Source organism: Rhinichthys klamathensis, unplaced genomic scaffold (assembly GCF_029890125.1).
Source record: "Rhinichthys klamathensis goyatoka isolate OS25496 unplaced genomic scaffold, OSU_Roscu_1.1 h1tg000750l_1, whole genome shotgun sequence".
In the NCBI taxonomy this organism is placed as follows: domain Eukaryota; kingdom Metazoa; phylum Chordata; class Actinopteri; order Cypriniformes; family Leuciscidae; genus Rhinichthys; species Rhinichthys klamathensis.
In genome coordinates, this window is record NW_026607158.1 from 13,378 (window position 1) to 37,154 (window position 23,777).

At 40.6% G+C, this 23,777-nt stretch overlaps 1 protein-coding gene across 2 annotated transcripts in view; it reads right to left on the reverse strand.

The window, feature by feature from the left end:
• Positions 1 to 17,452: 17,452 nt before the first annotated feature.
• jade2 (jade family PHD finger 2) overlaps positions 17,453 to 23,777 on the reverse strand; it is an 89,445-nt gene continuing 83,120 nt past the window's right edge. For both annotated transcript variants that reach the window (XM_056242746.1, XM_056242745.1), the window contains exons 11-12: positions 22,550 to 22,678; positions 17,453 to 18,857 (exon numbers count right to left, since the gene is read on the reverse strand). In XM_056242746.1, the coding sequence (XP_056098721.1) occupies positions 18,193 to 18,857; positions 22,550 to 22,678 (794 nt within the window). In that variant the 3' untranslated portion in view covers positions 17,453 to 18,192. The remainder of the gene's footprint in view (positions 18,858 to 22,549; positions 22,679 to 23,777) is intronic.

The following is a 23,777-nucleotide window of genomic DNA, read 5'->3' on the forward strand; positions in this document are numbered from 1 at the left end:
GCACAGCGATGCTTAAACTGAAGGATTTAAAGTGTTTAGCTGATCTTCTGTTCGCAGAATTCGTCACTCGCAGGAAAACGTTTATGTGGCTACACATGCACACTTCACAAGATCTCACAGCTGGAGTCGATTAAATCTGCAAGGTTTGTGAAATTAAATGTTTATTAGATATTCAGAGATTTGTTTAAATGATGTAGATGCGCATTTGCTGAATGTTGACGGTAAATGAGAAAGTATTTGACCCTGATTGTTTGCCTTTTCTGTTACAAATAATATAAAAGCAAGCGCTTTACTTTTCGCATACCATTTACTTTCTTTGTTTACCAGTTCTGTCTAAGAAAGTATTAGATATGACTGACAGAGATCATAAACTAATGAAGATGGAGAATGTGAGTGAGCGCTGTGTGATCAGCGCCACCCGTCAAAATAAAAGTCCCGCTTCCGACACATCGGCCAATCAGACAAACTTATCGTCCGATGCCGAAATTTTAAAAATGCCAAATATAGGCCGATATATCGGCCTTGGTGATATATCGGTCGACCACTAGACGGGAGACACTGGGAAATAACCTCCTCCAGTTCCTCTAAAACATTGTAGCGGGGGGTGTGGGCAGGGATTACCCTCCAAGCCCTCAAACCTTACAAGCAACTCCACAGGAACGGACGGGAATGGTCTGTCCGTCCGTTGAGCTCAGGCTCCTGGGCGAAGTGTGGTACGACCGTCGGCTCTGGCGCTCTCTCTGTGGCGGGCTCGGGCTCAGTGTCTGCGGTGGGCTCAGGCATGAAGTCCATGTTGGGCAGTGTGGGCTCTGGGACCGGAGTGGAGTCCACTAGAGGATTATGAGCAGCTGTAGCTAGAAAGGGAATGCCGTTTGTGGAGTAGGCATCCTCCCCAACCTCCTTGACATCCAGTTATCCACAGTCCATATTCAATGTATAGAGCACCTGGAATTTCCCGCAGGCAATGTGGCCTCATTCCAGCAAACTTGGTGGCACAGTTAAAGGAGTCATCCACATAATCCTCCAGCAAACGTCCTCCTTGATACAGGAACAGTTGCTGGTCCTCTGGGCTTTTTCTTGCTGCTAGATCCATATTTAGACGGTCTGGTCTTGTGTACTGTCACGGTGTGGTCAGGCAAAACGAGGAGAAGGATCTAATTGTAGCACTTTAATAATAAACAAAAGCAAAGAAGAATTCACAATGAAGATGATGACTAGAAAACACATGGCAACATAGACAACACAAGACAAAGAACTGAACAAACTGAGGGCTATAAATACATAGAGAAAACAAGAGAGTTAAATGAAATGCTGGTGAAACGAATCAGTAACCATGGAAACAAACTGACACACATTAGGAAACTAGGTCAATTATCAATGACAAATAACACAGGCAAACAGAAACGGAAAAGAACCAAAACAATATATATGTATTGGGGGCTATGTGTATGTATTGGGGGGTATGTGCTATCCTGGTTTGTCTCATATCTTCAGGGGAGGACAGTTGCGGTGGAAATAGGGACCTCTAACTCTTCTGTTTGCCCTGTTGTCTGTGAGGTGCCTCAAGGCTCATGCCTTGGCCCAGTCCTATTTTCATTATATATGCTCCCCCTGGGTTTAATCTGTCAGAGACATGGAGTGGCATACCATTGTTATGCTGACGATACCCAGTTGTATTTGCCTTTGAACTCTGCGAATGGTTGCGATTCCTTTGAAGGTTTTAAGTCTATGTTGAAGACATATCTGTTTACTGTTGCTTTTAATTGTTTTTAGCTATATGTGGTTCTGAATGATTTGTATCCATCTATGTCTGTTTTAACATTATTGAAATGTGGATTCTGTAAAGCACTTTGGTCATCTCGTGTTGTGTTTAAATGTGCTGAAGAAATACATTATTATTATTATTATTATTATTATTATTATATATGTTACAACCAGTGTTGGGGGTAATGCATTACAAATAATGTGAGTTATGTAATCAGATTACTTTTTCAAGTAACTAGTAATGTAACGCATTACTTCCTAGCTGAGGGAAGAATGTTCAAGTTTATGACGCTTATTGTCAAGGATCAACTTATATAGCCCATTTCTTAAAATTGAATACACAAGTTTTATACATTATCAAGGGGTTGGTGCTGTTATTGTCAAACAAGAATATACATTACATCATATAAGAATCTAATACAATACTAAAAACAAGACTTTATATTGCTTAGATGTCCTGGAAGCAGATTTCCATAGCTGGACAGTTTTATAATAAAACAGATAATAAATGCAAGGATTGATAGTATTGCCCCTGTGGGGATCAAGGCACTTGCATGCATCTGCTACCAATTTGTGAGCCAAATTTGACAGCCGCTAGAGTGTCTTTGGTGATGTTAATGAACATAATAAACTCATATCTTGTAACTTCTACCTCTATTTGCAGGCAGCCAACACCTATTGCTGGAAATATCCCTTCAAAGAACCTTTTGGTACCAGTCCAGAGTCTATGTTCTTTTAGCACTGGGTTTTTCTGCCTAGACTGCTAACTAAACTGCGGCTGGAAAAGGAGCATTTTTTCCTTTGTTTTGTCATATTGTTATGGCTTTGTGGTCGGATAATCATGGAGTGGTCTTCCAAGCTTACCAACGCACATCTTCTACTCCAGTCGTTTAGGAGAGATGTGTAAACAGTAACTCCACACAGCCAATACCAATCCTTAATGGCCCTAGTTACTATATGTCTTGGGACATGTGACAACTTTGGCTTTCCTTAAATGCACAGTACGCTGCGAATGTATTCCTAATGATTACTCCATCCATATGCAAGCACAGTGAAGTGGAAAAGTGGAGTCAGGGTGGAAATCTTCCTCAGTTCTTGCTCTATTCCGTACGTGAGTTGGTGGTAACAGCACTGCATTATTTTTATTTGGCAGTGCTAATATGATCGATTGCATTTACTGTTGGGGATTTCACCAAGCTTGGATGCTCCTCCTTTTTTTCCACACAGAGCAATGATTCTGGGATTGAGCCTATACAGTAGTTGTCACTTTGGTGTGTACCTGGAGTAGAACCAGCATTAAATGATTTGGCCGACAAGCCCATTTCCGGGTTGTATTATAGGATGCAAGCATCCCATCCACACTAAGAAATCCACTTCACACCCACGGCCGCATTAACAATAGGGCTAGGCGGGGCTAAAGCCCCGGGGCCCGAGCAAGGAGGGGGCCCGTGATTGGCTGTGGAGTAGATACTAGCCATCTGATTGCCAAAGCCTTACCACGCAACGCCCCCCACAAATTAGCCCTGTTATTTAGTGGCGCTTTGCCGTATATTCCATGCATTATCATGGAATCATTATCATTAATGTTATAGTGACCGTTCGCAAAGACCCGCCTTTTTTAGTTACTGTGTGACAAGCCAGGCGGCTCTCACGAGTCACGCATCATGTTCTCACTCACGCAGGGAAAAATACATCGCGGGGCAAAGACTAACGTTACACTGAGTGACTATGAGAGAGAGTTCAGAGCAGCTTTCTGTTGATATGAAACAAAGTCTCAACTTTCAAATATTGTCATTTAAGTAATTTAAACAATACCGTTTTCAAGTTCAAGTCCACTGACGTTAATCTACTGACAGCTTGTTGTCGGACAAAATTGCGTATTCGGCGTTATGATTGGCCAGTTCGCCTGTCAATCAAACCCCCGTGGTCAGCAGGACATGGTGAATTGAAACGTCACGTTTTAATTTGATATAACAAATACATTTATTCTATATTTAACTTGTGAACGATCGACCTGCTGCAGATACATAAATAGCTGTCATCAACATTTGAAGATTTGCATCAGAACATATTTCTGTAAGGTCATTGATATAAAGACTAATAGGAATAGGACCCAAGATAGTTCAAGAGAGGAATTCCTGCTATAGTTTTATGGGGGACTGACTTAATATTATTAATCACAATGCTTTTTTCACATTTTTCAAAATATGAATCGAACCATAACATAGATCGTTTTGATCAATTAAACTTCAAATATTTTGACATTAAATGTTGTTATTTACAGTACCAAATGTCTTTTTTAAGTCCAGGAACACCAAACCAACTATACACTCACCTAAAGGATTATTAGGAACACCTGTTCAATTTCTCATTAATGCAATTATCTAATCAACCAATCACATGGCAGTTGCTTCAATGCATTTAGGGGTGTGGTCCTGGTCAAGAGAATCTCCTGAACTCCAAACTGAATGTCAGAATGGGAAAGAAAGGTGATTTAAGCAATTTTGAGCGTGGCATGGTTGTTGGTGCCAGACGGGCCGGTCTGAGTATTTCACAATCTGCTCAGTTACTGGGATTTTCACGCACAACCATTTCTAGGGTTTACAAAGAATGGTGTGAAAAGGGAAAAACATCCAGTATGCGGCAGTCCTGTGGGCGAAAATGCCTTGTTGATGCTAGAGGTCAGAGGAGAATGGGCCGACTGATTCAAGCTGATAGAAGAGCAACTTTGACTGAAATAACCACTCGTTACAACCGAGGTATGCAGCAAAGCATTTGTGAAGCCACAACACGCACAACCTTGAGGCGGATGGGCTACAACAGCAGAAGACCCCACCGGGTACCACTCATCTCCACTACAAATCGGAAAAAGAGGCTACAATTTGCAAGAGCTCACCAAAATTGGACAGTTGAAGACTGAAAAAATGTTGCCTGGTCTGATGAGTCTCGATTTCTGTTGAGACATTGAGATGGTAGAGTCAGAATTTGGCGTAAACAGAATGAGAACATGGATCCATCATGCCTTGCTACCACTGTGCAGGCTGGTGGTGGTGGTGTAATGATGTGGGGGATGTTTTCTTGGCACACTTTAGGCCCCTTAGGGCCAATTGGTCATCGTTTAAATGCCACGGCCTACCTGAGCATTGTTTCTGACCATGTCCATCCCTTTATGGCCACCATGTACCCATCCTCTGATGGCTACTTCCAGCAGGATAATGCACAATGTCACAAAGCTGGAATCATTTGAAATTGGTTTCTTGAACATGACAATGAGTTCACTGTACTAAAATGGCCCCCACAGTCACCAGATCTCAACCCAATAGAGCATCTTTGGGATGTGGTGGAACGGGAGCTTCGTGCCCTGGATGTGCATCCCACAAATCTCCATCAACTGCAAGATGCTATCCTATCAATATGGGCCAACATTTCTAAAGAATGCTTTCAGCACCTTGTTGAATCAATGCCACGTAGAATTAAGGCAGTTCTGAAGGCGGAAGGGGGTCAGACACAGTATTAGTATGGTGTTCCTAATAATCCTTTAGGTGAGTGTAAGTCCTTTATCAAGTGACTATTTAATATGTTTCAATAACAAAAAAATAGCTGAGTAATTATGCATGAAACCAAACTGCAAAGGGTGAAAATTATGTTCTATCTCTAGATAATGCAATAGTTGTTCTGAAACAGCCTTCTACAGAACTGTGGACAAGACTGGGAGAAGACTGATTTAAAAACAGCCTTTGCCAAAGCATTTTCCCAGCCTTTTTGCTTTAAATGAGCTTCTATTTAATTAGAAACCAAAGAGTCCATATCAACTTCAGGCCTTGATTACCTCACAAGGAATGTTCTCAAAACTATTCAAATGGAGTCTCCAGTTTCATGACAATGTTATTATGGAACTGATGATTACTCAAAAAAATACTCAGAGAATGTGACACAGGATTTTTCAACAGCCCTGGGTACATTCTGCAGTGCAAATGTACATAGAACAGGGAATGGGAATCCTTGAGTCACACCTCCAGGAAAACCACAACACATCCCTCTTTCTTGATACAACTGGAGGAATAGTGAGCAAGATACCCAATCAAGATAAGAGAGTACTGTACTACGCTCTTGTCCTCCCAGGAGATTGTTTAACCTAACCTCCATTTCCAATTTTTGAGCTGTTGTCAAATGAGCACAATATCTGCAAGTTGACCTCAGTCAGATTACATCACATCGAGACAGATTTTAATTGGGCCTTGATTCAAAGTTTTCTGCTATCATTCAACAAAGAAAATATTGAAACTTACAAAGGGCACACAAAATCTGACACTCAAAATACAGACTTCAGAAGGACCTAATGAGGTGCACAGTGGTGCATGTCTGTGCAGTCAGCAAAGGACAAAGGATTGCACAACTTTGCTGTGTTTCTGCTTTACACTTTTGCAAAATAGTGTCAGTCTTGAGCAAGCTAAAGCAATCTTTCTGCAGATGTGCATTGTCATTTTGGGTGAAAAATATACACCAACTGTAGGGATGGATGGGGAATGAAGTAAAACTGTCGCTCAGGGCAAGGGACATAGCCTTTAAATCTGGAGATCTCTGCTTACAGAACTGGCAGAGCTAATCCCAAGAGAGGCATTAGTTCTGCAAAACTAAAGTACAAACAGCAGATTGAGGAGGATTTTGGCAATAACTCCAATCCATGGCGATGTGGCAAGACATCCGATCAATGACGGATTATAAAAAGAAGACTGTCTTGCAGCATATGCCAACCAACAATTATGCTAATCTTGCAGAAGAACTTAACAGCTTCTTTGCTCAGTTTGATAAAGACAATAACCAATCTCCAGTTCTCTTTAAATTGACAGGACACTCACAACAAGTGGTACGACTGTCATTGGGCTCATATTAAACAACAATGAAGCTGCATTGGTTCAGCGTGGTGTGACATCAACAACATGGTTTTAAACATCAAAAAGACCAAAGAAATAATTGTGATATTTAGGACCACTAAAAAGATCACCCACAGTCCAGTAACTATTAAAGGAGAGGTCATGGAGCTATAAGTTCCTGGGACTTCACAGAGGATCTGTCCTGGGGTTACAACACTGCAGGTATAGTAGGCAAAGCACAACAACGCCTCTACTTTTTCAGAAGTCTAGGGGAGCTAACCTTCCCCAGAAGCTGTTGGTCAACTTCTATAGATGCACTATAGAGGGCATCCTGACTAGATTAGATTAATCCGTATATGAACAAACAGACTAAATTTTTTTTTAATTTCCAACAGCAATAACTATCTTAAACTCTGATATCCCCTTGTCTGACCATATTTAATTAGCTATGTTGGCAATGTATGACACATTGTTCAATAATAAGTGCAATAATAGTTATTGCTGCTGTACATTTGTGCAATAATAATTGTGTTGGTTACTCGTGCATTTAACACTGTATATGGCATTTTGCCAATATTCTGAACAACTTTTAACATTGTGTATGATGATTCTGTTTCCTTTAGCCTGGCTCCGCCCTCCGCCGTACTTCCGCTCAATTTTCATTTTCCTTCAGTACTACGTCTGGGATTGTGCTGTATTCTTTGGTTTTCTCCTGTAAATTTTTTACCGGTCCAATCAGCGAACAGAGGGAGTGGCTGAGAACGATGACGTTGATATATTTATATTTTAACATTTTTCTCTTGACTCAGGATTTGAAATGCATTTCTGATAGAAATGGCAAAACTGACACAAATTTAAAAACAGCCACTGGCCGACCAAAGTGCTTGTAATGACCCTGAGTGTTCTCCTTACCTGATGGTGGCAGTCTGTGGAGTTTTGAGTCACTCCCCCATGTTAATAGCTAATTGGGGAAATGGAGTATACAGTATAAGTGCTCTGAGTTTTCATTTGGTTAGCACTCTCTTTGGGATAGTTTCTCACAGGAGCGGCTCTTAGCATCTCATTGATTTTCTTTCTTATACTGTACGTATCTTATATCATGTAGCTTTAATATTTATTAGCATTTTGTTTGTTATTTCTTTGTATCTTTAATTTCCCTAGACTTATATTTGTTATGAGTGGTTATTGTTATATTTGTTAAAGAAAATAAAAATAAAAATTCATTCATTGAACGCTGGTGTTTGATCCCTCTTTTATGTTGCGGCTTGAAACGAGCCTGGCCGTAACAGTGCTGTACAATAAAAGCATAAGGGCCTGCTCACATATGACGTCTTTTGCGCGCTCAAGTTCGTTATTTCAAATGTAGGCACGCGGTATGCGCACTCATAATGGAAGCGGTGCAACATGCTCGTTTTTTCCATGCGCGTCCGCGCCGCATCGAGATAAAAACATCTCAACTTTTCAGAATGCCGCAAGCGCACCATAAGCGCACCGTAGGTCACGTGACAAGAACCAACCGGAGCAGAACCGCCCTAGCGCTTTGGAAAAAGGAGAATGCGGCGCGCCCAGCGTTTTTAATTAAAAAAAAAGGGCGGCCGAGAGTTCGGTGGTGGACGGCAAATTCACATTTAAATGTAAGTATTATGTTTTCATTTACTCAAATAGCTGGAGAAACCAGAGTTAAAAGTCACAGGTTTTTCTTTCTTATAAACTTCATCTTAACTCATTCGTCACCATTGCGTGGCTTCATTTGTCATGTGGGTTGAGGCAAAACTTGTGCTAATATTAGTTTAATAATTGTTTCAGGGAGCAAGGAGCAGACAGCTCAATTTATTAAATTGCGGTCTGAAAATGACCATTTCTTAGGGGGCGAAAAACTCCACCAGCGTGGCTTGGAGGTAAAACAACAACCTATTTGTAATATTTGCACTAGTCTGTCTCACTTGTGTATTATAAGAAATATCACTCACCCTATAAAGCACACAACAATAAGAAAAGCAGTAGATAGGGCAATGGGATTCACTTTTGTGTTTTTGTAGTGCAAAGGTCTACAAAGGTTTTAACCAAATTTGAGTATCCAAGTATTTTGTATGCATGTCCTGATGTTAAGTGTGGTGATGTTTTTCAATCAGATCTGAAAAATAGGTGGCCTTAGCTTTCTTAACAGCTCTCTGATATAAAGACCGTTCTTCAGGGTTTCAAAGGATATTTGCAGTTTGTCTTTTTTCCATTTTCTTTCCGCTTTCCTTGATGTTTGTCTCAGGGAGTGATTATTTTGATCAAACGAAGGCTCTGATTTGGATTTCGACTTAAAAAGCTTTAAAGGTGAATGGTGTTCAGAAACTCTGTCGTTAGCTGTTTAGATGAACAACAGACGTGGACATTAAAGTCACCTGCTAGAATTATCTGATCATATTTAGTGATCAGACTCCCTAGAGCTCTGAAAAATCCACTATAAAGCCTTAAACTAAATGTGGTGGCAGATAAATCAAAGCTAAAACAATAGGTTCAGACCAATCAAGTAGTAGTAGCTGAGCTTCAAAGCTTGAGGATAACGGCGGACATCGAGATCTAAAACTAAGATCTAAGATCTAAAAGGAGCATTATAGAAACAGTAGTCAGCTGGAACTTGTTCTGAGTAAGGGCTTAAATCTCCTACTTTCACCCAGGTTTTGGTAATAAACATTGAGTCTAAGAGGCTGTGAGTGGAGATAAAATCGTTGAGAATAAAAGTCTTATTAACCAGGGAGTGTGCGTTAATCAGTGCCATTTTTGGAGGATGTAGAATACTGCGCGAGACCGGAGCTTTACTCAGAGATCGAAGATTAGCAGAGTTTACTCCATCAGAGCGAAGCCAAATACTAATCCGAGGAAGTAGATCCTGTTGAAGCAGGACCAGAGAATCGGGAGGAGCGGGAGGGTCAGGTAGAATACGTCTAAGCCAATGTGATGACAGGACCGGCAAATGCCAAACCGCATAGCAGCTGAGATCCATAATCCGTGGCAGAGGAGTAGAACTGAGTGAAGCGCCAGCTCGCAGGTAGGTCTTTAGTCTGATGATCACTCCTCCGCGTTTCCCGAGTCTTCTCCAACGCTTTCTCGGAGTAATATAGCCAGAGCGCCTGACATCAAAGCAAATTTAAAAGTGCTAATCGTAAATTCTCTAAGATTATTATTTACGTCGGCACTAATGATGTTCGACTTCGCCAGTCCGAGATCACCAAAATTAACGTTAAAGAGGTGTGTGAACTCGCAAGTACGATGTCAAGCACTGTAATTTGCTCTGGCCCAATTCCTGTTCGCGGGAGTGATAAGATAGTTAGTAGACTGTCCTCACTCAATGGCTGGCTGTCGAAGTGGTGTCCGCAAAATAACATAGAATTCATAGACAATTGGAAAAGTTTTTGGGGCAAGCCTGACCTGTTGATAAGAGATGGTATTCATCCCTCCTGGGCTGGTGCTGCTCTTCTCTCTAGTAATATGGCACATAGTCTTAGAGCTCAAACATGACAATCTGGGGCTCAGGTCAGGAAGCAGATGGACTGGCTAAACCGACCGTCTGCTAGCGGCCTCACGTCACCAAGGTCAGATAAATCCCATCACATAGAGCCTCTTTCACCTAGATATCATCATATAGAGACTGTGTCTGTTCCCCGAATTAGGAAATACAAAAAACTTCCAAACCCATCTAAGGGTAAAAATTTAATTGATGTTCAACAAATAAAAAACAGACATAATACAAATGAGCAAATGATAAAGCTTGGGTTGCTGAATTTTCGATCCCTTACTTCAAAAGCACTTATTGTTAATGATATGATTTCAGATTATAATCTAGATCTGCTGTGTTTGACAGAAACCTGGCTAAAACCAAACGATTATATTACTTTAAATGAGTCAACCCCACAAGATTACGGTTATAAGCATGAACCTCGTCTGAAAGGCAAAGTTGGAAGTGTTGCTGTAACTTATAGTAATATTTTCAGAATTACTAAGAAATCTAGTTTCAAATATAATTCTTTTGAAGTGTTGGTGCTTAATGTAATAATATATATTATATAGTGTAAACGATAAATCACGTTTGGGATTTGTGTTGGCTACTGTGTACAGGCCACCAGGGCACCATAAAGATTTTATCAAAGAATCTGCGGACTTTCTATCAGAAATAGTATTGGCTGCAGATAAAGTACTAATTGTTGGTGATTTTAATATACATGTAGATAATGAAAAATATGTATTAGGATGAGCCTTTAAAGATATTCTTAACTCAATTGGAGTTAGACAACACGTGTCAGGACCTACTCATTGTCGTAATCATACTCTAGATCTAATACTATCACATGGAATAGATATTGATGCCGTTGAAATTCTGCAGCAGAGCGATGACATCTCAGATCATTATCTAGTCTCATGTAAATTACATTTAGCCAAGGCTGCAAAGCCGACTCCGTGTTATAAATATGTTAGACCTATAACTTCTGCCACTAAAGATTTCTTTATCAATAATCTTCCTAATCGGTTTCATCATCTCAGCATCCCAGATAGCTTAGAAAAACTCGATATTGCAACAGAAACTTTTAACTCTCTCTTTTCCAGCACTTTAGACGCAGTTGCTCCATTGCGCTTAAAGAAGATTAAAGAAAATAGTCCAACGCCGTGGTACAGCGAGCACACCCAGGCCCTTAAGAGAGCAGCCAGAAAAATGGAGCGCAACTGGAAGAAAACTAAACTAGAGGTATTTCGGATTTCATGGAAAGAGAGCTCGATTGCTTACAGAGAGGCTTTAAAAGCTGCTAGATCTGCTTATTTTTCAACCCTATTAGAAGAAAATAAACAAAACCCGAGGTATTTATTTGAAACAGTGGCTAAACTAACGCAAAAGAAAGCTTCAACCCCAGAAGTGTCCAAGCAACACAGTGACAGCAGTAATGACTTTATGAACTTCTTCACTTATAAGATTGATAATATCAGGGACAAAATTATAACTATGCAACCGTCTACCACAGTATCGCATCAGGGAGTGCATTGTAGTCTCCATGAGGAAAAATTTGATTCATTTGTTGCTATAGGAGAGGACGAATTTTCTAAACTCGTTAAATCATCTAAATCGACAACATGTATGTTAGACCCTATACCGACTAAGCTACTGAAAGAGATGCTTCCAGAGGTCATAGATCCTCTTCTTACTATCATTAATTCATCTTTGTCTCGAGGATACGTACCAAAAAGTTTTAGAGCACAATTTAACACAACCATAGTTGATTCAAAGTGATTTACAGTGAGAAATATAATAAGTATAATTATATCAAATAAGTAATGAATAGCAAACTGCCTGCTTGATTTACATCCACTGGGAGTCTGTGTGCTTTCAGTTGGTCCTACATTTTATCATAAAATGTGAACATAAATTTAAATGTGAACTTGATAAATCATGATTTCTGAGTGAAAACATGTCGTACACAGCTTTCAGCAGATATGTGCATGTCTGACAGTCACTTGTCGCCACCATCTGGTGACATGATTTAACCTGAAGAGATTGAAGCCTGAAAGCTTGGGTTCTGCTGGTTTGGTGCACACTGAGCCAAACCAGCGTAACAAGAGAGTTACGCTGGTGTGTGTGGTGTTGATGCACAGAGACAGAGACGTGTGGACAGAAAGCACAGCTTTATTGAGTGCACTGGTCGAGCACAGCCGAGCGCTGGCGATGATGGGACGGGCTGTTATTAAGGCATCACACACAGCATGCACATACAGTCACATGAACATTATATTGCTCTAAAGACTGCTTAACATGGAAAATGTACAAAACGGAAAAATAGGTTTTTGCACTGATGAAAAATACTTGTCTTTTTTTTCTCCTTCTATAAAGATTTCCAATACAAGAAAATAAATATAGCAAAAAAACAAACAAAAAAGTAAAATAATTTAAAATAGCTCTTTTTTTATTTTATATGTTCAATAGTTTTCTCTGCTATTAACAAATGGCACAGCATTCTTTGAAACAAAGAACATAGAAGGATAAACTCCTGCAACATTCATTTCATCATATCGTAACCGTGTCGAGCGATGGATGTACAAGTGGATCTTAATCGACTAAAGCCTGCTAGTGCTTCACCTCATGAGCTTTACTCATTTAAGATCTGTATTACCAGTAAACATGTCAGGAGAGAGAATTCAGACTTCGATATGCCAGCAAAAGCTACTGTGCGACACACGAGACCTCCAGAGCATCAGTGAACCGGCCCTCGCTAAACCACAACACTGACGCATATCTGGCTGTGGAAAATGCCAAACAAATTAATCTTCCTAAAAAATGCCTTCTTTTTCTTTATGCAAAATATAATTTATTTCTGTGGATGAAATATGACTCTTCTTCAGCCAGATTCAACTGTGTGCATTAAGGAGCAAGTGATTATTATGAGGCCAGCTGTAGATTGTAACTTTCCTCATGGATCCACTCGCAGCGGAAGGAAAGGGGTGTGCGATGTGGCGTATACGGTAATATAGGAATTGTTGTTTTTACCAATGTGAGCTGACATTATTGAGTATGTCACACACCAAACACGTCTAGAGAGAACTGAGACGCAGCCTAGTAAGTTAGCATTACCCCTGAAACTCAAAGGCGGAAAATGCTCTGTATGACTTTTCATCTTTTATATTTATATCATATGATAGAGTTAAGCAATGTCACATGAGCAAGTGTGCCGTTTTCCCAAATATCAGCACGACTGCAAATGTGATATTGATTTTATACATTTTAGACACAGTAATGTCTGTTCAAAGCCACAGCAGAGCCGTTAAGAGTTTCTGAATCAAACGAATCAGTTGAGTGAATGATTCAGTGACTCACTCATTAACACAGTGATTTGCCACTTCCTACTCGGGGTTTTAGTTTCATATTTAAAGTATTTCATTTTTAATATTCATACATCCAAAAGGTTTTTTTAAAACATTAAACTACCAGAATATGAACGTGTTCGTGAGTCAGCTGTCCATGACGGGCCTAAACCATAGACTGTATAAAAATATGGACATATTCTGTGGCGTCACTTTTTGTGACAAGCGTTTTTGAAGCCCAAAGTGGGCGGAGCCGGCCGTCGCCATCTTGGCCGCGCGTCACTCCCGGATAAACGAGAGGCGGATTAGCTGAGGTGACGTGACGCTAACACACAGCAGACAAACGGCTAGTAGTGACATCAGCGGCAATCCACCTGTCACTCAACTGGCCACGCCCCTAATTATGCAGAACTTTAAGGCTTAATATAATTTAAACGGATGAGTTATAAAAATATTCACCCGCCTCAGTCGTCATGAAGGGCAACATTAGCTATATAGACCAAAACCACTTTTTGCACCAGACTGTAAACATGTGTTTTTCTGCTGTAAAGTTGGGCATTTTAACATGCGGGTTTATGGGATTGACTCTCTTTTGGAGCCGGCCTCTAGTGGCCAGTGGAGGAACTGCAGTTTAAGTCGCTTCAGCGTTGATTTATGAGAGATGGGAGGGTTGCCGCTTGGCCTAAACCAGGCATCATCTAATTATTGTTAGCAGGAAATATTAAAATATTTTTGGTCAATATCGCACACCCCTTGTTGGTCTTGATTACCAGTTTAGTTATAAACGAACGCCAGCAATAGAGACAAAAGAACAATAAGTGCAAAGATGTCGAAGTGGATAGCTCAATAACAACAAATCTGCCAACGAACACGAGATCTACTTCGGCACTCTCGCCCTGTTACGCTGTGGGAGGAACATGATTTGCACAGAAGCTGAACATTTACAGAGATTACGTAGAGTATATGTTATAGTTTTGGTACAACGAAGCATGATAAAGAAGCGTGAGCTCTTGCAGGCGGCTGAAACTATTTCACTAAAGGCACAGTTTTCCATGACTGAACCAGAGAACGGCAAATGACCAGCATCTATGATTAGTTCCTATTAAAGCAGCTGAGATACATGAGATCTGTACAGGTCGCGGTCTGTGGTCAGACAGCGGCACGAGTTAGAGGAGGAGCTCACTTCAGAGTCACAATCTCCTGATCATCTACTCTCCTCCACGTCATCCAAGATGTTCATGTCTTTCTTTCTTCAGTGGAAAAGAAATGAAGGTTTTTGAGGAACACACTCCAGGGTTTCTCCATATAGTGTCTTCAATGGGGTCCAACGGGTCGAAGGTCCAGATGTGAGTTTCAGTGCAGCTTCAAAGTCTCGACACGATCCAGCCGAGGAATAAGAGTCTGATCTAGACAAACCAGCGGACATTTATAACACAATACACATTTATATACTTTTATACCACTAATGCTGGTCTTGCTCTAGCTGTGATGCGACACACATTACGTAATAAGGTTGAAAGGTCACGCGTGTTCCGGTTTATAAATGTAGAGTAGGGCAAAAAAATCGATTTTCTTCTCCAACCTTAAAATCGTCGTTTTACCTTTTAATTATTATTTTTTTGGTAAATGTTTTTACTTAGTCTTTGCACGTTCGCTTTATAAACACTGTGCACGTTCGCTTTATAAACACTGGGTCGGTTCTTACGCCTAGGTCACACTTGACCTTTCAACCTGATTGCGTAATGTGTGTCGCATCACAGCTCGTGCAAGACCAGCATTAGTGGTTAAAAGTATATAAATGTGTATTGTGTTATAAATGTCGGCTGGTTTGTCTAGATCAGACTCTTATTCCTCGGCTGGATCGTGTCGAGACTTTGAAGCTGCACTGAAACTCACATCTGGACCTTCGACCCGTTGGACCCCATTGAAGACACTATATGGAGAAACCCTGGAGTGTGTTCCTCAAAAACCTTCATTTCTTTTCCACTGCAGAAATTAAGACATGAAGATCTTGGATGACGTGCGGGTGAGTAAACTATCAGGAGATTTTTCCTCTGAAGTGAGCTACTCCTTTAAGCCAATGAAGAGTCAGAACGAGGAGTTCGTTCTTCTCACCGTGGAGCCGTTCCAAACCCATATGACTCTTCTGTGGTTCACAAAATTGTTTGTTTATCAGAAGACATAGCACACCTTTAGTTACAATGTGGTTTGCAAAATCTCACAACGTCGGAGATCAATGGTGGAAGGGAAGGTTTTCAGTCAATAAAGACTTTTAACTGGAATGTAGCGCATGGACCACGGCTTCTTATTTGGACCCATTTACATTGATACGGGTTTGGAACGACATGAGACTGAATACATGAGGACAGAAGAGTCCTAGTTGGGTGAATCCCTCAGGTGTGCGGAGAGAACACACACTCTGCTCACGTACGCCACATATCAGTTGGTTTTGTCTCGGAAACAAAACATGTCAGGACAGAGCGTCCGCCTTCCTCACGTGTGTGTGCTCGACTGATGATGCGATCCAGGAGTGTACAGGTGGACACCAGTGCGGGTCGAGATCTTCAGGAGATCAGGACACAGTGTTTACATCCACTTCAGAGCATTTGCTGACTTGCCTTTCTTTGGCATCATCATACAATAAAAAATAAAAAAGCGAAACTCAGTGTTTCCTCATTCCCATCAGATCCTCTCAACACACTTGCCAAAGAAACACGGTGTTGTTGGTGAATGTACAGGTTTTCACTCTTCACATGGTTGCGATCACTTCTTCTCTTTAACCCTGAGATAAACACCATGAGCTGATTCACGAGACGTCACGAACTGAAGAACTGACTGACGTTGGTTTAGGAACAGCAGGATTGATGATTGTTGGATGCTGTTTTCTACACACTTTCATATGAGCTTGCGGACCATTTCTGATTGCCTTCATCGTGTTAAAATGACTAAACATGTGGATTATTAGCTTGATTTAGTAGACCTACAGAAGGCACGCTTTCATGGAGAATGACAACAGTTTTTTTCTGGACAAATGGACCAAAACAAGTTTGAATCTCACAAAAAGTAAGAAAAAAGTAAGACATTATCTTTAGATGTAACAGGGTCACAGCGTCACAAGTGGTCCAGTGGAGGTTGCCCAGCCATTTCTAATGCGATTACCTCTACGTATTGGTATTGAAAAATTATCATTTGGTATTTTTGTTACACAGACGTTTACGGAAACCTCAGTATTGACTCAAGATGTTCCTTGAAACAAAAACTGATCTTTAGAGTAGAGTACATTACAAAATACACAAAGAAACATTTGATACATTCTTGTTCCTTGTCAAAATGCAATGACCACGACCGCTCAGGGCTCAACTTCACGGTCAGTTTATGATAGGAAGGATTCGAGTCTCAGCCGTAATGTTGTACCTATTGTAGATATGTAGACCAATTGGGTGTTTTGTGGGCGGATCTGGTGGCAAAAAAATAGTCTCGGCATATTAAACAGTGTCGGCCCAGATCCGGGCCGTGTGAAATCCATGTGTACCGGATGTGGGCCGTATCTGGGCCGACACTATGTTGCTGTGCCGTATTACAAGAAATAATGGGTAGCAGTCGATGGACGGCAACAGAATAAACAATTAAAAGTTTATATTTCAGAATTCGGACTTTTTTTCTTGCAATTCCGAGTTTATAAAACTCAATATTCTGACTTTTTCCCCTCAGAACTGCGAGTTCATGTCTTTTTTTCCCTCAGAATTATGATATAAACTCCCAATTGCGAGAAAAAAAGTTTGAATTGTGAGATAAAAATGTTTAAGGTTTAAATATGTAGGGCTGATATGTGAATACTCTGTAGATCTATTGTTTACATCAGATTCATGCTTTAATAGAAGGGTAATCGTCGCAAGTTTCATCAGTCCGGTTTGTCCGTTTAATGGCTTGCGACCATAAAGATCTGCGTTTAAAAGCTTGTCTTCGGCGACGGTTGTGTGTGACGAAACTGTGACGCTCCCAAAGGGTTTATCAGGCACGTGCAGAACGTCAACTTAGAGACTTTGCTTAAATATTCACATATGCAACTCTATTGGCTGTAAAAATTTGTTTAAGATTTAGCTGGTTACAAAGCTAGTTAATGGAAATCTGGGGGGAAATAAAAATGACCAAGCAACCAACTCTTTAGGACCACTTGAGATAGACTAACCCAACTGTGCTCAGATCTGTCCACTGGCAAACACACACACACACACAGGCTGAAGCGGGCCCTGCTCGTGATGCTGGTACGTCTAGACTAGCCAAAGCGAATGGATATGACGTGTGCTACATTCCCCAACGGCTATTTGTGCTTATTTGTGTCATATTTTCTCTTGTAAATCATTTTAAAGTAGCCACATCCTCTGAAGACACACAACATACATGTTCATTCAAAACAAACACAACCTGAACAGACGTTATAATGCCCACGTCATTGTCCCGGTTCCAGGACAGATCCTATTGCTTCCCAAAAGGACACATCCAACAGTGTTCAATTCGACGACTTCTTGTTCCTCGTTGTTATGTCAAGCACAAATGGTTATGGTTGCATAAATGTCGGCGACTGGCTAATATACTCTGACAGATAAAACAGGGATAAGAACACAAGCCATTACAGCTGAGGGTCTGGAAACGTATGCATTGAGAAACCGAGCCTCGTTCTGATGACACGACGACACTAAAGCGGCATCCGGGAATAGCTTTAGGAGGCGAGCACGCTTCGCCGCACTACTTGCTCCTTCCCAGCATGCAGTTGGGGCAAGCGTAGCTTTCGCCTGGACGAACGAAATTCAGTGTCACTCTGTTCTGCGTCGGAGAAATATCCATCCGTCTCGGTGTCCGGTGCAGATGTGCTGTTCAACAGCGAAGTCTCACTCTTAGAGCGGGACTTGCCTGGTCTAGGTAGGCGTAGACGTAAGGGCACCTGCGAATCCGCATCCCCAGTGCCGTCCCAAGACCCGTGCTCCTCGGAAATGTGGCACGAGTCCATTTTGGAAATGGCTGGTTGAAGCGGGTCGGGCCTGGCTTCGCTACGGCTGTGCCGGTGGAGCGATCGCTCTCCTCGTTTGGACCAAACCTGGCCTTTAACCGTGGATCCGGTCCGAGGAAGCGAGGCGGCTTTCCGGCGGGTGCGCGGCACGCCTCTTGCTTTGCGTCCCAGCTGAGGAGTTTTCCAGGTGGACTTCATGGAGTGGTCCATCATCAGGCTGAGCAGGTTCTCCTCGCCCTGCAGGAGGCTGGCGGACGGGTCGTCGCTCTCCCCGGAGAGAGACCACTGGCTCAGCATGTTATCCGCAGTGATGTGAACCGACCGAGCCAGCCAGCTGTCGAACAGCGAACCGTCCAGCGGGAAGGATTTGGAGAAACCTGCGGAGGAGATGTGCATTACACAATGAGTGGACCGTTCCTCGCCTGGGTCTCAATGAACAAAGTGCTTTTTGTTGGTGTAGTGGTGCAACTGATCACTAAAACTCACGGTTCAGATCATATTATGGTTTTTGAGTCACGGATCGGATCATTTTTTCAGACCAGGGAGAAAAAAAAGGGGGGGGGGGGGGGGGGATGGGGGGGGGGGTTAATGCAACTTTGCTTTTCATTTATTACTTAAAGCCCACTTTAAGTACTTCAACACCACTGCAAATTGCTTAGAAACAAGTGAATAGTCAGTGATAAAATAAGAACAAATACACAAATTACAAGCATAGATAAATACAATATAATAAAGTAAGGTCTAACAGTCGTAATCCGATACACACATGTAAAATAACACTATAGTGTTCACTGTATAAATAAAATATAGATTAGTCTTTGTTAAAGATGTGTTTTGTTGTTTGATTAACATTATTGACAGGAATATTAGGCCGCTGACACTTTAGGACCAAATGCACGGATCTAATACACTGTTACACATCCCATTTCTTCCTCAACTCACTTAAGACATAACCGACTGCGTTTATAAGAATATTTGCTGAGAAGGGCATTTTAACATAATTTTGTGTATACAGGTGAAACTCGAAAAATTTGAATTTTGTGCAAAAGTTCAGTAATTCAACTAATATATTATATAGACTCATTCCATGCAAAGTGCGATATTTCAAGCCTTTATTTGTTATTATTTTGATGATTATGGCTTACAGCTTATGAAAACCTGTTCACAATATTCTAATTTTGAATTTGGGGTTTTCATAAGCTGTACGCCATAATCATCAAAATTATAACAAATAAAGGCTTGAAATATCTCACTTTGCATGAAATGAGTCTATATATTAATTTCACCTTTTAGGTTGAATTACTGAACTTTGCACGATATTCTAATTTTTCCAGTTTCACCTGTATGTGTCCATTTAAGCACAAGGAGACGCGAAAGACGAATCAATTCGAATCAAGAGTAACTTTAAATCTGTAACGCGTCTCTCTCTGCACGCTCAGATAACAGCGCTCTCTTTCGCCTCTTTGGCTTGAATGTTTTAAAATCACTTGAATGTGTAAACTGTCAAGAATAAATACATTTTCACTCTGATGGTTAAACTTAGCACTTAATCCCCGAATCGCGAGCGTGGGGCAGCGGGTCCGTACGGTTCACGGATCGACTGCGTAGAGCAGGGATGTTCAACCTGGCTCCTGCGGGACTACACCCGAGTCTGAACGGTTCGGGGGGGAAATACTGGATTGCGATTTTTCTGCTAAAAAAGAGTTAAAAAATATGTTTGTTTGTAGGACTGCACAATTTCACCAAAAGGTTGCGATTATATATCAATATTTGCGGGCTGGGCATTGACACAAATTTCATGATTCGATTTTTAACAAAAAGCCTACATTTTGATTCGAGTTCGATTCAATATCCATTAATTGGGGCCTATCAGGCAAATTTCCTCAAGGAAAAAATCTCTCAAAAAATATATTTAAAAAATGTTGAGAACCTCTGCTGTATTTACGTTAGGCACAACAGCCAACACTGAAGTAGTTTGTCTTGCCTAAGAAACATTAGAGGAAGTATTTTAAAGTCCCCCTGTGGTGTAAATCCAGCGTTTAATGTTGTTTATGTGTCTATGTGGTGTTATTAATACGCTTTAAGACAAACCATGTGTAAACTCATAATTCGACACCATCAGAGGTGTACAGTCCAGGGGTCAGAAAGTAAAAGTCCTGCCATATGTTTATTCCACCCATGAACTCAGCCGGCGAGAAGGGTCTGGCTGCAGACTTGCACTCTCAGACTTGCACGCTCAGACACGAGCGCTTCCGCTGCAAGTGACGTCACTTGCAGTCGACACCTGCTCTCCGCTACCGGCTGTGGCGTCACTTGCAATCCCTTGTTCTCCGTGTTATTTCACAGAGTCGATTGATGCCAGATTTGAAGATAGCCAGCAAGTGGTGTTTGGATCAATCTAGTGCACTGCATGGTTCTGTTCATTTGCCCAAAGTAGTGTGTATGGAGGAACAAGACATTGCGGAAGCCATTGAGAGATTAGAGAAGGCTGAGTTTCCACAGGACAGAATCGATGCTCTGGAACCCTTTTGCTTCATCTTTACTGTAATGAATGACATGCAAATGTTTCTTGAACATGCAGTCGATGTCATGAAATTAAAGGTAAACTGTCGAACTACACTAGAGCAAAGTGAATAATGTGCTAATGTGTTTTTATATATGTTGTATATTGTCTATTTGTACCTTGTATTTGTCTGTTTTGCACATTAACTGTGTACTGTAAATTGACATTTACAATAAAAAATAAAATAAAAATGCATCATCTTGATGTTTTTCATCTACAAACTGTTCCCACAAAGTTGGGAGCATGAAATTGTCCAAAATGTCTTGAAAATAATAAAAAATAATTAAATATATTATAATAGTAAAAATAATTTCTTTCTTTCTCATAACTGAGTTTTGATTTCTAAATGATCAATTTATGTACAAGTGTTTTCCCACATGATTATTGGCTGTAGGTCATCAGTAAATGTGGTAATTTGGTAATGTGGCATTTAAATGCCAGTGTTTCCCAGATGAAACACAAGAGCTGTTAGTTTTGAATGATGTATGTAATGTAGAGAAATTTGTTTAGAGTTTTGCAAATAGTTTGTTTTTCAAATGCAAACTGAGTGCAAAGCATATAATGTCCTTGTATTTTTGCAGGCTTGGTCTAAAGATTGGGTACATGAGTGAATGGTTTCACTGAGTGAGCCTCAAATTCCACTTGTAGTGTTTTAGCAATTTGAAAAAAACTGTCAACAAAATGACAAATGACACCTTAACACGACCAAAATGAGCGTGTCTACGCGTTCAAAAGAAACACGTAAAAAATTGCCGCGGACAAACACTGCGTGTTGACGCGGTCAAATTTCACGCGTTTTGTTTAAAGACTATTGGCTCCGATCAGAGCAATAGAGAGCAGCGAACGTTCGCTGTTGAACGTTCCGTAGAGAGCAGGCGTCGATTGCAAGTGACGTCACTTGCAGAGGAAGCGCTCGTGTCTGAGCGTGCAAGTCCGAGAGTGCAAGTGACGGCACTTGTCTGCAGCCAGATGCTATTGCAGCCGGCTGATTACACTAATTACTTCTCTGGCTGGAGAACTGTGCTAATTAGCAAATCCAGGACTTTACACCTCTGAACACCATTGCTGAGTATCAAGTGAAATTCCTAAGAGGAGTTTACACATATTTGACAATAAATAATTTTCAAGAGATGATATACCAACTCATTTGCCTATTCATTCAACAGCGTATACTAAATGAGGCAAGAGTTACATTCAATATATTTTAAGGCGTAAAGTTTTTTTTTATTATATATATATATATATATATATATGTAATTTTGGGGATAAAATTGTTGACTACAGGGGAACTTTAAGAACCATAAAAATGCATTTTAAAAGCGCAACTGAATTGCACCGCTGGGCAGTGTATTGAATCGAACTGAATCATTCTGATTTTCTTTAATAAGAAGTTTTTGAATCTGATTGAATTGTCCATTCACATCTCCACAGCTGCTCCTGTCGGACAGCAGAAGGGTTCTCCGGCAGATCTGCACACACGAGGACACCGCAGGGCCACACACTCACCCAGCTGCGTGAACAGAGAGCCGTCGTCTGGTTTCCATTTGTCCTTTTTCTCTGGACTGCTCTTCCTCCTTTCTTTGGCTCGTTCCCGGACTCCCTTGCGGTGAATCTTCTCCCCTCTTAGATTTTTCTCTATGAAGTGCAGAAAACGGAGTATGCAATACACTTAAAATGAGAAATTCATCTTCCCCGGCAGAGCTGAGAAAATTAATTAAGAAATTTTCACTTAAATATGAAAATGGGTGCGTCTCAATCAGCTCCCGAGCTCCTGAATCAGTGCATCGTGTTCATGGATTCGGCATCGGTAAGGACAGTAAAGGACGCGGGCTCATGACACATTGTACAACATCAACGCAGAGTTTATAAAAACCTTTTTACAATATTCTAATTTTGAATTTTGGGGTTTTCATAAGCTGTAAACCATAATCATCACAATTATCACAAATAAAGGGTTGAAATATCTCACTTTGCATGTAATGAGTCTATATAATATATTAGTTTCACCTTTTAAGTTGAATTACTGAAATAAATTAACTTTTGCACCATATTCTAATTTAAGAGTTTCACCTGTATATTTCTGACATTACTTGTAATGTTATTTAAAGCACAGTATGATAAATAATTTGCTTGTTGCATATACGTGCAACATTTCAGCCGTTAATAAATTGTAAATGTTAGCTAGATTTAGGGTTCGGAATCGAATACTTGTTATACAATTAAAATTTCGAATCCTCTCATCGATTAATTTGTGAGCATTTCAATATGACTTTAAACCATTCGAGCGCGAGACGACTCGTGTGCTGTTCTCTGTGCTGCACACACATCCAAAATGCACTCGCAGAAAATTTTGGTGTGATTTTAAACCATGGAAGTGCGAGACGCGCTGTGTTCAGTGCAGGCGTGTGTAACTATATTGTGTAGCTCTTAAAGTGACAGCACTCATATTCCTGCCGTCTCTATAATAACACTAATCAAATGACAGAAGACAGAGAGAAAATTCACTCGTTCTTGACTGAATAAATGCAAAAAATATATATTTAAAAAAAATTAATATTTTATTTATAAACTGCATTGTTATTTTACATTTGATCAGTTTCTGAAAACCTTAAAACACTGTTCATTTCAATCGTATCTTTGTTCAGTTGTATCTATTTGTTGCGATTGCTCATTTTTTATTTGTTCTTTTCAAATTACTGAGTGTTTACTTGTCTTTAATAATGCTTGATTAGTT